This window comes from Falco biarmicus, chromosome 19, assembly GCF_023638135.1.
Source record: "Falco biarmicus isolate bFalBia1 chromosome 19, bFalBia1.pri, whole genome shotgun sequence".
Taxonomy (NCBI): domain Eukaryota; kingdom Metazoa; phylum Chordata; class Aves; order Falconiformes; family Falconidae; genus Falco; species Falco biarmicus.
Window position 1 is genome coordinate 2,276,214 of NC_079306.1, and position 14,887 is coordinate 2,291,100.

Consider the following 14,887-nt stretch of genomic DNA (forward strand, 5'->3'; position numbering starts at 1 on the left):
CCGTTTCTGCAAGCCGTGCCCAGCCCCGGGCCCCTCCCCCCCTCCCCTCTTAGGACTGTGTGGTGTCTTTTTAGAGCATTAGCAATTCTTCCTTTGTAACGTGTACAGTAGATTATTTATTTTGTTATTTTGGAATAAAACTTTATTTTATGGCTTATCTTCCTGCCCCCAGGCTCCCTTCTCCCTGCTATAGCCCCGCTCCAGGCTGGGTTGGGGGAGGGGGGGTGGGGTGTCACAGCTCACAGACCCCCCCGGGTGTGCAAGGTGTCTGCCCCCCTTCCCAGGCCGCTGCAGGGGGTCTCGGTGCCCCCCGCCCTGACACGCAGCGGGCTGGTACCTCTGCGCCGGTGTGTTTCCCGCAGCCGCCTGCCACCCCCGCAGCTGACTCATCGCGGCCCCCGCGGGGCTGAGCCTGGCGGCGTGGGTGGGGGGCACCCACGCAGGTCAGGGCTCCTGTGCCTGCCCCCCCTCACCCGGCACCTCCCAGGCCCGCGGACCCCAGCCTGGCGTGGGCGGCAGCGGCTCCGTACTCCGAAGTGCAGCATATACACAAGGGGGGGGAACAGGGTGTTACCCAAAGTGCTGCCCCCCCCCGCTGGAAAATCCCCCCCCTCCCCTGCCAGAGTTCCCACCCTGGCACAAGTGATATTGAGTCCAGGAACCCAAACAAGGCTGGGGAGGGGGTGTCACAGCCCAACATCCCCCCCAGCAGCCCTCTCACACGTGCCCTGGCCGGATACTGTCGTCCCACCGAGACTCCCCCAGACCCCAGCAAGAGGCGTTGGGGCTGGGGTACCCGCCGCGTGGCAGGGGGGGTGGGAAGGGGGGGGCACAGTGCAGGGCCCTCCAGGGACATCTCCTGCAGGAGGAACTGGTCCAAGTCCGAGCTGGGCGGCAGGTCCATGCTGGGTGGCATCCTGGGGGGAGAGGTGACAGGGTGACTTGGGGCAGCTCGCCCTGGCCCCCTGCGGACCCCCCCACGCTTACCACCTTGGGGAGCTCTGCAGTGGCTGGTCAACCATCGGCGGGAATGGGCCCAGCTCGGGCATCTCCTCGTCCTGGGGCTCCGGTGAGGGGCCCCCCGACAGCAACTGTGAGGCCTCCCCCGTTATGTACTGGTTGGGCATGAAGGGCCTGGGGGGCAAAAACCGGAGGGGGGGCTGATGCAGGCCATGGGATACCCCCCCACGCCCAGGCGTGTGTGCCGGCCCCAAGGCATAGCGGGGGGGAAGTGCTTGGTTTGGGGGGGACGGGATGGGGGGTCTTGCAGGGAGCACTGGTCAGCTGGGGAAGGTCACCCCAGGTGTGCCTGTCCCGGGGCTGCGCCGCGGTGGGGAGAAGTGGGGGGGCAGATGGGGCTGCCCCCTCTCTGGCCGCGTGCTGGGTCTTACAAGGGGTTCCTGAAGGCAAGGTCCTGGCAGCGGGGCAGCGCGGGGTCCACAACCAGGGGCGGCGAGAGCATGGGTGATGTGCTATGGGGAGGAACAGCGGGAGCACTGAGGGGTGGGGGGAAACGGCACCTGGCCCCTGCCCGAGGGCGGGGGGGGGGGGCTCACCCTGCCCCCCACCCAGCACCAGCACCGTTCCTACCTGGGGAAGGAGGACCTGAGGCTGTCTGAGGCCATGATGTTGATGTTGCTCTCAGCTGTGGGGTAGCCCGTGGGGATGGGCTGGGGGCAGAAGGGAGCAGGGGGGGCTGCAGGCGCAGACACAGAGGGGTTGGCATCTGAGGGGCTTCCCTGCCACAGCCCCCTGCACCCCAGCACGTGCGAGGAGGGCAGGTCTGCCTCCGCCCGGGCATCGCCGGGCACTCACCAGATGGGGCTGAGCACCGACTGCAGGCTCTCCGGGGGCAGCTCGGGCTGCAGCACGGGCAGGCTGAACATCTGAGCCTGGGGGGCGTCGGGGGGGGCCCCGGCAGCGCTCTGGGGCTGCTGGTCCCTGCAAAAGTGCATCATCCCCATCATCCCAGGCAGGGCTTGCACGCCACAAGGTCCAGCCTCTGAAGAGGTGCACGTGCGAGCCAGCGCTCGCTCGCAGGCGTGCTCCGCCGCAGCTCGGGACACCCACGGCAGGTTCCTCGCTCCCAAATGCCCCCCTGTTTCGCCTGGCCAGAACGCCCCGGCCCAGCAGCGGTGCTCGGGCCGGCTGGTGAGGTCCTTGCACGCACACCCACCTTTCGCTTTCCACCGTCATCTTGATGGCGGTGGAGACGTAGCCCCGGCCATCCTTGCCTGTCTGCTCTTCTGCTCAGAGAGGAGAAGCATCCATGAACCCCCACCCCAGCACAGGGCCGTGCCACGTCAACCCCCTCTGCCAGCACTGGCCGCCCCTGCAAGCTCTGGGGCCAGAGGGGACCTGGGGGAGACCCCAACCCCCTCCGCCCTCCCAAGCCCTTCGACTTCTCCCCACAGCACTGCTGGGGAGGCAGAGGCGAAGCCCAGGGCCCATCTCTGCCCCGCCCCCACTCACTGTTGTAGTGACTCCCAAATGCCTGGTCCTTGGGGGTGTTGGGGTAGAGGTTGCGGAGCTGCCCCAGGTCCCGGATTCGGTCACCGAGGGACCGGATGGACAGGTCCTTGGCGGAGAAGGGCTGGATGTTCTCCACCTGGCTGGAGCCTGCGGGGAGATGCAGCACGGGGCTCCACTGCCTGGTCCCCGTAACGCCCAACATCTCCAGGTCACAATGACACCCCCCCCTTCGCGGTCCTGAGCGCAGCCCCTGTCTCCCCATCTCACCATCCTTGCCCCGGATGACGTGAGCGATAGTGACGCCCCCGATCTCCGAGTCACTGAAGCGGAGCAGGAAGGTCCCGTCAGGCTCAGTGCTCAGGAGCTTGCAGACGTACTGCTTGCTGATGAAGCCGATGATGAGCCTAGAGGGACGGGCAGATGGGGGAGTGGGCCAGGGCCAGGGGGGAGGGGAGGGACCGGGATTCCCCAGCTCTGGCCCCGGGGCAGACGTGAAGCCCCGCTCTGCCCCTGGGCACCCACCTGTCTGACCAGTAGCTTTTGAGGCATCTCTTGGTGAGGTCAAGGACTCCATCAAACCACTGCCAGAAGGTGAATCCTCGACCAGGCAGGATCTCCTGGGGCAGAGAGGGTGTGAGGCTCCCCAGGGCCACGCCAGCGCCTGCCCACCCTGGCCAGCCCTCCCAGTAACCTTGTTGAACTGGGCCCAGGAGACGCTGCGGCTCTGGAAGTCCTCGAGGCTGGCGCTGTGGTCGTTGAAGATCTTCTGGGCCAGGAAGAAATAGTGCTCCTTGAGAAGCCCCTTGGTGGTCTGCACCTCTGCCATGAACTTCAGGTTCAGTGTATCACACATCTTCTCCCAGGGCACCCGCTCGGCCACCATGAAGGGCACCCGGTCCTGCAGCAGGGGGGGATGGCATCAGGCCCCGCCGCCCCAGCCCAGCCCACCGCATCCCACCCATGTGCTGTGGCTCCTGCTTCAGCCCACCAGACCCAAGCCCAGCGTCCCGGCCGCTCCTGCCCCCACCCCCTGCCCTTCCCTTGGGCTCGCGGCACTCACAATCTCGGAGAAGGCGTTATCCCACAGCACGGTCGCTTTGGCATTATTGTCCTGGTTCCCGTGGACGATGACCACGATGGGCAGAGACAGGACCTGGGGCAGAGTGCAGCCCCCTCAGCCCTGAGGGCACGCCAAGGGAAGCGGGGCTGGCTGCCCTGGGACCCTCCCAGCCCAGCACGGGGCTCCGCTCCCAGCTGTCCAGGACAGCTCGTCCCATGGGGGACAGCTCAGCACCATCCAGACCCATCCTGCAGGAGAGGGGCAGGCACCTGGAGGTGGATGGAGAGGTTGCTGGGGGTCAGGGTCACGGTGGTGCTGAACAGCATGGCACACTTCTCCTCCGTCACTGACTCGGAGCCCTTCCGCTCGCAGCGCTTGATCTTCTTCAGCAGCTGGGGAGGGAGAGCGGAGCGTCACCCCTGGGCAAGCACCGGCCTTGGGGCCCCCCAGCCCACCCCCCACCAGTGGCTCTGTCACGGGGCCTCCCAGCCCCCCAGCCGAGCCCCCAGCCCATCCCGCAGCCCCTGCACGGCCCCTCGCTGGTGGCACTCACCACGTTCTTGAAGTTAGCACAGCAGGTCCCACTGGTGGGGTTGGTCTCCAGCGCCACCACGTTATGCATGATGTCTCCCGTGCTCTCGCTGGGCAGAGGAGGGGGTCAGGGGGGGAGTGGCAGCACGGCAGCCCCCCCGCCCCCACGCTGGCCGTCTGGCTGCTCACCTGAGGGCATTGCTGTAGGCGCTGAGCGCCTGCTCCCGTGCCTGCTTCTCCGTCACCATGTCAGCCCGCACCATGTAGGGCTTGGACGATGCCTTCAGCAGCTGGGGGCCCAGCAGGAACCGGACGCTCGCCTGGAACTTGGTCTGGGTCTTCAGCACCTGCGGGGGCTGCTTCTCCACCAGGAAGGAGCTGGGGGACAAGGGGAGACAATGGTGCCCAGCACAGCACCCCCGCCAGCTCTGCCACCAGCCCCTGCAGACCCACCTCACCCCTCTGCCCCCCCCAGCCTGTTACCTCTTGACCAGGCTGGATAACACCTCACTGAAGCGCTCCAGAATCCGGGGCAGCAGCTCAGCCCCCAGCTCCGTGCTCGCCGCCATCACCTGCTGGTGCAGCTGGAAGTAAACCTCGACCAGGTTCTCGCACCTGCCGAGGGGATGACGGAGAAAGGGGCACCCTCAGCCAAGGCAGAGCTGGACCACCCCCACCCCCACCCAGAGCCCCTCAGGCCAGTGGGCTCCCCATTCCCGGGGGAGCAGAGCAGAGGGAGCAGGAAGGTTGCTCTGGGTTCCCCAGCCCTGCCCCGTCCCACCTCACCTCTTCTGCAGTGGAGATAAGTTCTCCTCGAAGAGCGCCCCATTCCCAGCCAGCTGCTGCTGCCTCTTCCAGATCTGGATCCTCTTCAGCACCTGCTGCTTGGCTGCCTCCAGCTCTTTCACGGCCTCCAGGATCAGGGTGGGCAGCTCCTGGGGGGCAGCACCGGCCACGGGGCTCTGCATCGCACCGCCGCCCCCCCCCAAGACCCACAGCCCTACAACCATCCCCGCAGGGCACCAAGACCCCCAGAGCCCTGCGCTGCCCTCCCTGCCCCAGAGCTGGTCTGCACCTTCCCTGGCAGGCAGGGCTGCTGGGCTCCCCCCGGGTGCCCCGGACCCCCACTCACACTCTCGGGAGGTTTCGCTTCCATCTTCAGCTGCAGCGAGGCTGTGGGGGAAGGATGGGGCTGGTGTCTGCACTGCGCCGCCCAGCACCCCGGGGAGGGTGGCATGCCGCCTTTGCTGCGCGCCACGGCAGCCCCACGCCGAGCAGGGACCCATCCTGCCCCAACCCCTCACCTGCAGCACCATCCCGCAGCGCCTGGATCTCGCGGACGCGGTGCTGCAGCCGCTGTAGCCCCAGGCTGAACTTCAGCTCCTCCTGGCGCCGGTGGAAGCTGAGGGGCAGGTGACGGTCCTGGGGCAGAGCAAAGGGGGTGAGCAAGGTCCTGAGCCGGCCCCGTGCCTCGGGGTGCTCCAGGAGGGGGACGGGGACCTCGGGGTGCCCCAGGAGGGGGACGGGGACCACGCACCCTCTTGAGCACAGCGGCCTTCTCGCCCTCCAGGATCGCCTTCAGGACGGCCACCAGCCGCAGTGGGTCCCGCCGGTAGGTGTTCTGCAGGGGGCCAAGCCCAGGGCGTCAGGGGGACAGGACGCACACCCAGCCCCAGCCCCCTCCCCACCCCGTTCACACGTTTCGAGCCCCCTTCCCACAGTGAACCACGCTAAGGCAGACTCCGAAGTTTCATGACCCAAAACACAGGACAGACCACAACTTGCTGCTGTTCTGACGGAGCTAATTTCCAGCTTTAAAACCACTTTAAACTGTGCATTAAAAAAATATATGAGTCAACTTCCAATTAAAAAAAAAAAACAACAAAACATCGAACCAAAGCAATTTCTCTGTTTCTGCAAGCATCTCCCTGAGACTCACCAGCCTGACACCTGGTGAAGGTTCTCCCAGCTGCCCTGGCCCGGGTGGGTCGATGCTTTCCACCGAAAACAGAGAGGAATTTCCCTGCTGGCTCCGGCTCCCTGCGCCCTGCGCCAGCTCCTCCAGCCTTTGTGCATTTCCCAAATTAGCTGCTTCCCAAAACAGCAGCAGAGCGCATGGGTGAAGTGCCGGACTGACTGCCGGACTGCCAACGTGCTCGACAGCTTCCCGTGCCGGCCGGGAGGCAGCTCTGTGCCCGACCCCCCCAGCCCCCCCACACCTGCCCCCCATCCTGATGCAGCACCAGCGGTGCTGGGCTGGCACGGGGGCTCTGCCAGGGCAAACCCTGCCAGACCCCGGGGGTTGGGGGGACAAAATCCGGGGGTTTGGCTTCCCACCAGCCGGTTTCCCACCCCACTCACCCCGGCTGCTTCCCTGGCCCTGCGTTCACCCATCTGGTGGGCGAGCACCCAGCCCCCACCCCCACGCGGCAGCCCCCACGGCCAGCGCGTCCCCTCCTCTCTGCGGGGCCAGGTCGGGACTGGCAGCGAGCTTGGGAGAAAGGAGGGTTTGCTGGTTTTCTCTTGTGGGATGAGGGACGGTCCGAGGAGGGAACATGGGAGGGTGGCTCTTCTTGAGCATTTAAAATAATAATAAAAAAAAAATAAACACCCTAAGCTGAAACATCTGTGTGTTTTCCTACAATTGCAAAAAGCAAAGCAACAATCTGGTTTTGGACAATTACCCTGTTCCCCAGAAGCTATGACTAAAGCTGACCCCTTCCCAAGTGGTGAATATTAAAAATGTCTGTTACCAAAAAAGCAGGGCTTTCAACCAGAACGGGGCTCTGGGAGCGAGCACCACTCAGCCCTTACGCAGGAGAGAGAGTACAGGGGTTAAATCTGCAATCACAGAAGGTGGAAGAGAGACAGAAAGCAATTCAAACAGACCTTGATAAACAGAAACGGCCCAGAAAAAGAACCCCGGCGTACACACGCACACCCGGCAGGAGGAAACGCAGCAGAACACACGGCACAGAGGAAGGAAAAAAAATCAAACGCTCAAGCAGAAAATGGGGAACATCTGGTGAGGCAGCCAGCCGGGTGCTGGCAGCTGGGGGGAGCGGGGCTGGGGGGGCTTCCCCGTGGGGACAGGGGCCGGCACAGCGCCTGGGAGGATGTGGCCGTGGGGGGCAGCCCCCCGGGGAGCTGCGGAACCGTGGTGGCGAGGGCAAACCGGACAGCCCAGCGGGCAGGGTGGTGTGGGGAGCCGAGGGGAACCGCAGCTGCGGCCGTGACAGCCCCAGTGCCGCGGCGAGCTGGGGGTCAGCCCCTGGATGCAAACAAACCCCCTTCTGCCCCCCTGAAGTGCCCCAAAACCCCCAGTCGCTGAGACCGCACAAGCTCGTTGCGCACAGACGGCGCCGGCCTTGAAGCAGACGCCGAGGGGGAGCAGCCCCCGGCCCCGGCCCCTTCGAGCAGCGCTTGAACCAGCAAACGTGAAATACCACAAAATAACCCCATCTTCCTGGGCAGCCAGCCACGACCCCAGTGCCACACAGCCCCGAGGGTCCCGTGCCCGACCCCCACGCACCTCAACGCCGCTGACTTGCTGGAGGATCTGGCACTGCTGCCTGTCGCTGCTGGCAGTGCTGCGGAGCTTCTCCAGCATGGCCGAGAGCATCCCGCCGGCCACGCTGGTGCAGAAGGCGTCCGAGCCATTGAGGAACTCCCTGGAGAGAGGAAAGCGGTTTGGTGGACGGGCAGGAATCCTCCACCCTCCCCTGTGCGACCCCGACCCCCATGCTCGCTCCGGGGAGGAAGGGGACACCCGCCTTCCTGGTGCGTAACCCGGTGCTGCTGGATTTTTAGGGGAAATTTGCTGCATGGACGGGGTGAACTGCGCACTGAGCAGGGCAGGGCAGTTCCCTGGAGAGGACACGACCTCCCGAAACCTCCCCCACATGTTCACCCAGCTGCTGCACGTCTGCCCACCCGCCCCCACTGTGCCTCATCCCTGCAGCGTGACGCCCACCGAGCGACGTGCTGTGGGTCCCGGAGCCACACACCACGGACCAGCCCCCCTCGCCCACTGCTGCACCACAGCCTTCTGCACCGCTCCTCTGGCCGGAGAGCATCGGCACCGCGCACGGCGGCATGGCCGTGGCCCCACAAGGCAGGAGGATGGGCCGGGGGGGCCTTTCCCGCAACGACCGCACAAAGGAGAAGCTCCCCAGAAAGCCTGGCCGAGCCCGGCACGGGGCCAAGCAGTGGTGGCCGTTACGGGGGCTGGGACCAGGCTGCACCCACGGCTGCTGCCACCCCCAACACAGAGCGACACAGCGCAGACGCCGCGGGCACTGGCGACCCCAAGCAGCCCCACCTGGACGGCTGCACTCTCTGCCCATGGGTCCAGGAACTCCACTGGTGTCCAGTCTGGGGTCCTGAGACCCTTCCTGGGCTACGCTGCAAACACGCCTGCCTCCACCCCTGTCCTGCCTGCAGCCCCGACCCCCGGACAGGACCCTCAGACCAACACCGTGGTCCTGCCACTGGCCCCGACACCCCCTGCAGACCCCAACCCCCTCACCCACCTCGCCTGGGCCCATGGATGGGGCCCGTCACCAGCACCCACCTCCACCAGTGCGTGCAGACCTGATGGGTGAGGCACTGCCCAGGCTGGGGACCCCCCCCAGCTCAGCTCACCGACGCTGACCCGGGGCGCGTGGGGGGCCGTGCTGGGGCAGGACAGAGCCCGCAGGCACCGGGGGACTCACCAGGGCTGGTTCTCCAGCCAGTCGGCCAGGAGACAGCGCAGGCTGCGGGGAAACTCTGTGAAGAGGCCGCTGAAGTCCTCCGGCGGCATCTGGGAGACGATGCTCCAGAGGGACATCTTGGGAAGAGTCACCTGCGGAGAAACAGGAGAGGGAAGGTGAGCGGGGTGACTCGGGCGCCGTGGGTGGCTGCTGCACCCAGCCACTGCCCATCCCTCGTCCCTCTGCTGTCTGAACCTGCCGCTCAGCCGGGTCTGGGCTGCTGGGGTGGAAGAGGAGGAGGAGGAAGCCCCAACCCAGGATCAGCCTCTTGGGCAATCCTGGGCAGGCAGGCAGCCCACTCGCGCCTCAGTTTCCCACATTTCCAGAGAATCCCTGCGGTCCCGCCACAGGTGATGCCCAAGGACGGGCGCTGCCAGTCCTGCAGCAGGAGACGGGAGAGCCGCCAGGAGCAGGAACAGCACAAGACCCCAGCGCTCGGCGAGGCTGCTCTGCTGGGGTGGTCTCACCGGAGTGGCCTGGCTGCTCCTCAACGCCCCCCCAGCTGCCCTCCCCCCCGAGGAAGGCACCTTCCCCAGGCCCCAGACGCCCCCCAGGAGCGGGAGCTCTGAGCTGGTGGAAGGCACGAGGACTGGAACGAGGCGCTAGGTAGAAACCCCCCGGGGAAGGCCTGGGCTGGGGGGTCACGTCCCAGCCTGGACCACGGGTGTCGTTCCCCCCCGCGCCCTGAGCCGAGCATCACAACCCTGACGGTCCCTCCCCCTGCCCAGCACCGGCCCCCCAGCACCACTGGCAGCCTGCCCCATCCTGCCCACGCTGTGCCTCTTCCCGACAGCTCCCTCCCTCCCCGCATGCTCACACCCCCCGGCCCCGCACCTCTGGGCCCCCCCGGGGGTCCGGCAGGCGACGGGGGCCACCGCACCCCCGGCCCCAACGCACCTGGCTGCCGCTTCCCCCAGACCCGGCCGGGGCAGGGGCCAGATCCTGCGGCAGGGCACGAGGCACCGGCAGCTCACCGCCCAGCCACGGCGCCTCCGGGACCCCCGCCCCCCCACCCGCCCAGGGTTGGCTCCTCGTCCCCCAAAGCCAAGAGCGAGCGGGAGCCACGTCATGCGCCCTGGCGAGCAGCACGTTCCCCACGGCCTGGCCACGCTGCCCGAGGCCAGAGCCGAGGCGCAGGGCGGAGGTGGAGCTGCCGGAGACTTTGAGAAACATGCGAGGGGAAGGAAGCCAACATCACTAGGGCAACATGGCGGGGTGTGCAAAACAACCGCGACGCAGGCCCGCGCCCGGCCCCCAGCCCCGCGAGGGACCCTGGGGACAGGGGTGCGCCCCGAGCCGGTGGTGCGGAGCATCCCTCCCGCGGGGCCTGGGCACATGGGGGGATCAGCCGCGCCAGGTGGTCCCGCAAAGCCCCACGAGGGCGGAAGAACCGCAGCGGATGGAGACCCAACCCCGGGGCACCCGTCCCACCCCCGGGCACCCCTCCCACCCCCCAGCGCGGCGCTTCGGGGGTGGCCAGAGCAACCAGCCCCCCATGCACAAAGCCCCCCGGGGGGGTCAACATGGGAAACACGCTCAGCGCTGCCCGCGCCCCTCAGGGCCCCGGTGATGGTCGGTGGCGGCAGGCAGAGGAGCGGGGCAGGAGGGAGCAGCAGCGTCCCGCTCTGTGACCCCGGAGCCACCACCCCTGTCGTGTCCCCCCCCAAAAAAACCCTGTATTTCTGCCCAGCCCCGGGTGGCAGCTGCTGGCGGGTGGGGGGCAGCCCAAAAGCCAGAGCTGTCCCCAGCCCCCCGCTGGCCCAGGGGACACCAGCTCAGGGGACACCAGCTCGGGGGAGTCCGGGGGGGACCGGCCCATCCCCCGCTGGCACCAGTCAGGGCAGCGCCCTCAGCCCGGCCGTGCCCTGCCCCCCTCCCGTCCCCATCGCCACCTTTGCCGGCTCTGCTCCTCCTGCGCCCGCCCCAGCTCCCGTCACGTCCCCCCAGTTCCCGTCACTGCACCGGGCTTCCTGGAGAGGAAACCCAGGATCGGGCCCCGGGGGTCTGCTCCGCCGGGACCCCACCGGCGCTGGGCAGCGGCAGGGACCGATGTCCCGCTGGGGGGACAGGCAGCCGCCGGCCCCACAGCCCGCGGCGCACCCACGCGTGCCCCACCGCAGGTGCCCCTGCGTGTCCCGTGGCCCCAGGACGGGGGTCCCGCTCCGGGGGGCACCACCTAGGGAGACCCCGCGGCTGCCAGGTGCCCCCGGCCCGGCGCTGGGGCAGGATCGGGCACCGGGCGGGGGGGGTGGGGTGGGGAAGCAGCCACCTCGGGTGGCCCCAAGCCCCCCCCCCCCCCCGCCACCTTGCCGAGCCCCCCCGGAGCAATCCCTTTCACTTCCTCCTCCTCCAGAGGGGCTGCTGCACCTCGGGGGTCCCCCGGGCTGGCAGGTGGGGCGGGGGGAGCCCAGGTGCGGGGGGGGCTGGGTGACCCCCACACCCCCAGCGCGGGTTTCTGCTTACTCACCGCCCCGCCCCGCGCGCCCGTTACTCATTAACCACCGGCACTTCCCGGCACGGACCGCAGCCCCCCCCTCCCCCACGCCTGGGGGTCCGGGGCTGCCCAGGGACCCCCCTCCAGGCTGGCGCCCCCCGGCCCCGGGCGATTTCCCATCCCTGCGCCCGAGGCTGAGCTGGGGCTGCAGCACGGGGGTCCGCGCGTCCCTCCGCGCCCCCCGCCCCCCCCGGTGCAGGGGTTTCCCGGGGGTTTCCCAGGACCCTCGGAGGGTCCCAGCGCCCCCCGCCCAGGACACCCGGGCTCGGCGCTCGCTTTGCCCCGCGGGGTCGCAGCCGGGGGGACCCCTCGCTGCCTCTCGGCGACCCCGTTTCCTCAGCATGGGGGGGGGGGGGCGCCCAGGCCAGGGACCCCCGATCCAGGCAGCGGGACGCGGGGTCCGGGCTGCCCACCCTCGGCACCGGGAGGAGGAGCGGGACCGTCCCCGCCCCGGGGGATCCAGGCTGGATGCGGCCCAGGCGCCACCACGGGCCCGTCCGCGGGGTCGGGGGACTCAGGACCCCCCCCCCAGCCCCGCCAGGGGCTCCTGCTCTGCCCCACGCACCCGCCACCGCGGCACTGCGGGGCCCCGCGCCGAGCGCCCCCCTGCCCGGCCAAGGGGAGACCCCCGCAGCCCCCCTGCCCACAGCCCGCCCCCCCCCCCCCCCCGCCCCCCAGCGAGGACACGGCCCCGCTCCGCTGCCCGGGAAGACCCCCGTGCCCCCGCGGGGGCCGTGCCGCGCTGCGCAGCCCCCTGCCCCGGCCGCAGGAACGTGCTGGCTGGGCAGCGCCCCCCGCCCCGAGCAGCCCCTGCCAGCCCCAGGGACAGCGGGGCTGGGCGGAGGGTACCGGGGAAGCCCCCTGCCCACCGGCACGGCCGCAGCACCGGGCCCCCTCCTGCCCCGGGCGGGATAAGGATGGCCCGCACCGAGCCAGCGAAGCTCCCCCCCCGCCCGCAGCAGCCCGGGCCGCCCCACTGCCACCGCGCTCCCCCCGCCCTCAGGGATCGGGCCCCCGCGCCCCCTCCCCGCGCAGGGCAGGGAGCCGCGCGCCCGCCCGGGCCCTCCCGCGGCCGGGACCCCCCCCCGGCCCCGCCGGTACCTGCGGGAGGCGCCGCTGCGGGGCGGCCGGGCCGGGCCGCGCGGTCCCTCAGTCCATGGCGGCGGCTCCGCTCGGGCGGGAAGTGCCGGCGCCAGGAAGGGGGAGGGGACGCGGGGGCGCGGGGGGGCTCCGGCACCGGGACCGGCACCGGGACCCCAGAGCTGCTCCGCGGCCACCCTGGGCCTGCCCCACATCATCCCATCGATCCCCTTGCCCCACATCAGCCCATCTATCCACCGCCCCACGCCCGCCCCACATCAGCCCCATCTATCCTATGCCCCACGCCCGCCCCACATCAGCCCCAATCTATCCCAAACCTGCCCCACATCAGCCCCATCTATCCCACACCTGCCCCACATCAGCCCCACCTATCCCCTGCCCCACGCCTGCCCCACATCAGCCCCATCTATCCCACGCCTGCCCCACGTCAGCCCCAATCTATCCACTGCCCCGTGCCTGCCCCACGTCAGGCCCATCTATCTAGTGCCCCACATCAGCCCCCGTCCATCACCTGCCCCACACCAGCCCCCATTACCTACTGCCCCACACCTGCCCTGTATTGCCCCCCCCCCGCCCCACATCTGACACCCACCCACGGTCCCGCTCCTGCCCCACATCAGAGCCCCCAGCCCCCTGGCCGGGCTCCCCTGCCCCCCCACCTGTTCCAGGGCAGCCGAGGGGGTGAGCGCTCCAGGTCGTGCCCACCCCGTGCCCGGGGGCCTTTGCTGGGGACCCCCCCCCTCCGCGGAGCCGGGCCGTGGTCCCCCCCTGCCCCCCACGGCTTGACTGCGTCCCCGGGCTGGGTCTGCCCCACAGCTGCCCCCGGGCTCTGCCCCCCTCCCTGCCTGTGTCTGCTGCTGCCGGGACATGGGGGGGGTCCCGGGAGGGTGCACGGGGCTTAAGGGGTGCGCGCTGCGCGGGGGGGATGTTGTGTATGGGGGAGTCACGTTGCACGCGGGGGGTCGCTGCACGGGGGGGTCCCCGCGAGGGGCCGGACCAGCCCGTCCCCCGCCCCGGGGGCTCCTGAAGGCCGCCCCACCACCCCCCACCGGCGCGGAGGGGCCGCCCCGCGCAGCGCCACCCGGGGCCGCCAGGGGGCGCTGCCGCACCGCCGGTGCCGGGTCCCCCCGTTCCCCCCATCGCCCCGCGCGCCGCTGCGCCAGTGGCCCCGTTACGGGCATCACGCGGGGGCGCGGCCCCCCCGCCCGGGGGTGCCCCCCCCTCGCTTGCCCCTTCCTGCAGCACCGGGGTCCCCTGGGAGGCCGGCCCCCGCCGTGGCGCGGGAGAGCCCTGGTTCGGGGCTGAGCAGCATCCCCGGAGGAGCTGGGGAGCCTGGGAAGGGGCTTCCCGGCCCTGCCCAGCCCCCCGGGTCCTTGTGAACCCCCCCGGGCCCCCTCCGGCTGCGGGGCCTGGGACCCCTGGGGGCTTGGCCCCTGTGCTGCTTCTGGCCCCCCCCCCCCATGCCCTGCCAGCACTGCTGCCTCACTGGGTGGGGGGAGGTGTGTGACGTCATTGTTTTAACAGGTGACATCACTCGGGGGGGACATACAGGCTGAGGGGTGCCTGCACTGCTCTCCATCTCCCCCTGCCTCGGCACTGGGGTCCCCCGGCAGGCTGGACCCCCGCTGTGGGGCGGCCCTGATGCCGATCACCATCCCCGGGGGGCTGGGGAGGGTCGTCCTGGCCTTGCCCAGCCCCCCCCCGCCGTCCCCATGGCCCCATCCCGGGCATCCCTCCTCCCGTTGCTCTGGCTGGGACTGAGACCGGACAAGGTCTGGCACCGGTTTTTTTGCCCCGGGGGGGGGCGCTTCACAGCAGGACCCTCAGTACCAGGAGGGGCAGCTGCTGTGAGCATTCCCCCGCCCCCCCAGCCGCTCACATCTGCAGCGAGACCCCCTGCAAGGCCCCTGCGGGGGGGTGAGGGGTAGCAATGGCCTTCATTCTGCCAGCTTTGGGGGGGCTACGGGGCTGCCCTGTCCTGGGGGGCAGCAGCACCCATGGGGAGGGGGCTGTGTGGAGCTACGTGGGCGCTGGCCGGGGGCCACACGCAGGGGGAACCCTGGTGAGCACCCGCCGTCCCGGCCATGCCGGCTGCACGGGGCTTGTGCAACCTCTGGGGCGGGGGCACAGAGCCACCCTTTGGACCCCCCCGTACCCCCCCCCAGCACCCCTGCCTCCGGCCCTTCTGCAGGGCTGGCTTCCCACGAACATCTGGACTTTCTTCTCCAACATCTGGTGCAGTAGAAGCCGGAACCAACCCCCCCCCCCCCCGCCCCTGGGCTGGTCCCCCCTCCCCCCCACCCCCCATGCTCTGACAGCGCTGCTGCCTCACCAGAGTGGGGGCAGGTGTGTGACATCACTGTTTAAACAGGTGACATCACCCGAGGGGTGGGGGTGGTAATGGACAGGCAGCTGCCCGGTGAGGGGGTGCCTGCGCTGCCCCCAACTCCCCCCGCCTCAGCACCCTGCCCAGCG

At 69.6% G+C, this 14,887-nt stretch overlaps 1 protein-coding gene across 7 annotated transcripts; it reads right to left on the minus strand.

Annotated features, from left to right (window-relative positions):
* Positions 1-88: 88 nt before the first annotated feature.
* STAT6 (signal transducer and activator of transcription 6) lies at positions 89-12,432 on the minus strand. Of its 7 annotated transcripts, none has more exons than XM_056322231.1 (22): positions 9,715-10,041; positions 8,779-8,909; positions 7,596-7,734; positions 5,601-5,684; positions 5,368-5,485; positions 5,139-5,236; positions 4,850-4,998; positions 4,547-4,678; positions 4,253-4,441; positions 4,086-4,173; positions 3,802-3,924; positions 3,533-3,625; positions 3,164-3,370; positions 2,995-3,089; positions 2,740-2,876; positions 2,473-2,619; positions 2,177-2,246; positions 1,816-1,941; positions 1,591-1,670; positions 1,392-1,472; positions 991-1,134; positions 89-917 (listed from the first exon to the last, which is right to left on the minus strand). In XM_056322231.1, exons 1-21 carry the CDS (start codon positions 9,988-9,990, stop codon positions 1,109-1,111), a joined length of 2,589 nt encoding a protein of 862 aa, XP_056178206.1. In that variant the 5' UTR covers positions 9,991-10,041; the 3' UTR covers positions 89-917; positions 991-1,108. The 7 variants fall into 7 exon arrangements, with proteins under 7 accessions (XP_056178206.1, XP_056178205.1, XP_056178203.1 ...); XM_056322228.1 differs by having other exon boundaries at positions 90-917; positions 988-1,134; XM_056322235.1 differs by lacking the exon at positions 9,715-10,041 and adding an exon at positions 12,413-12,432 and having other exon boundaries at positions 92-917; positions 988-1,134.
* Positions 12,433-14,887: the final 2,455 nt, after the last annotated feature.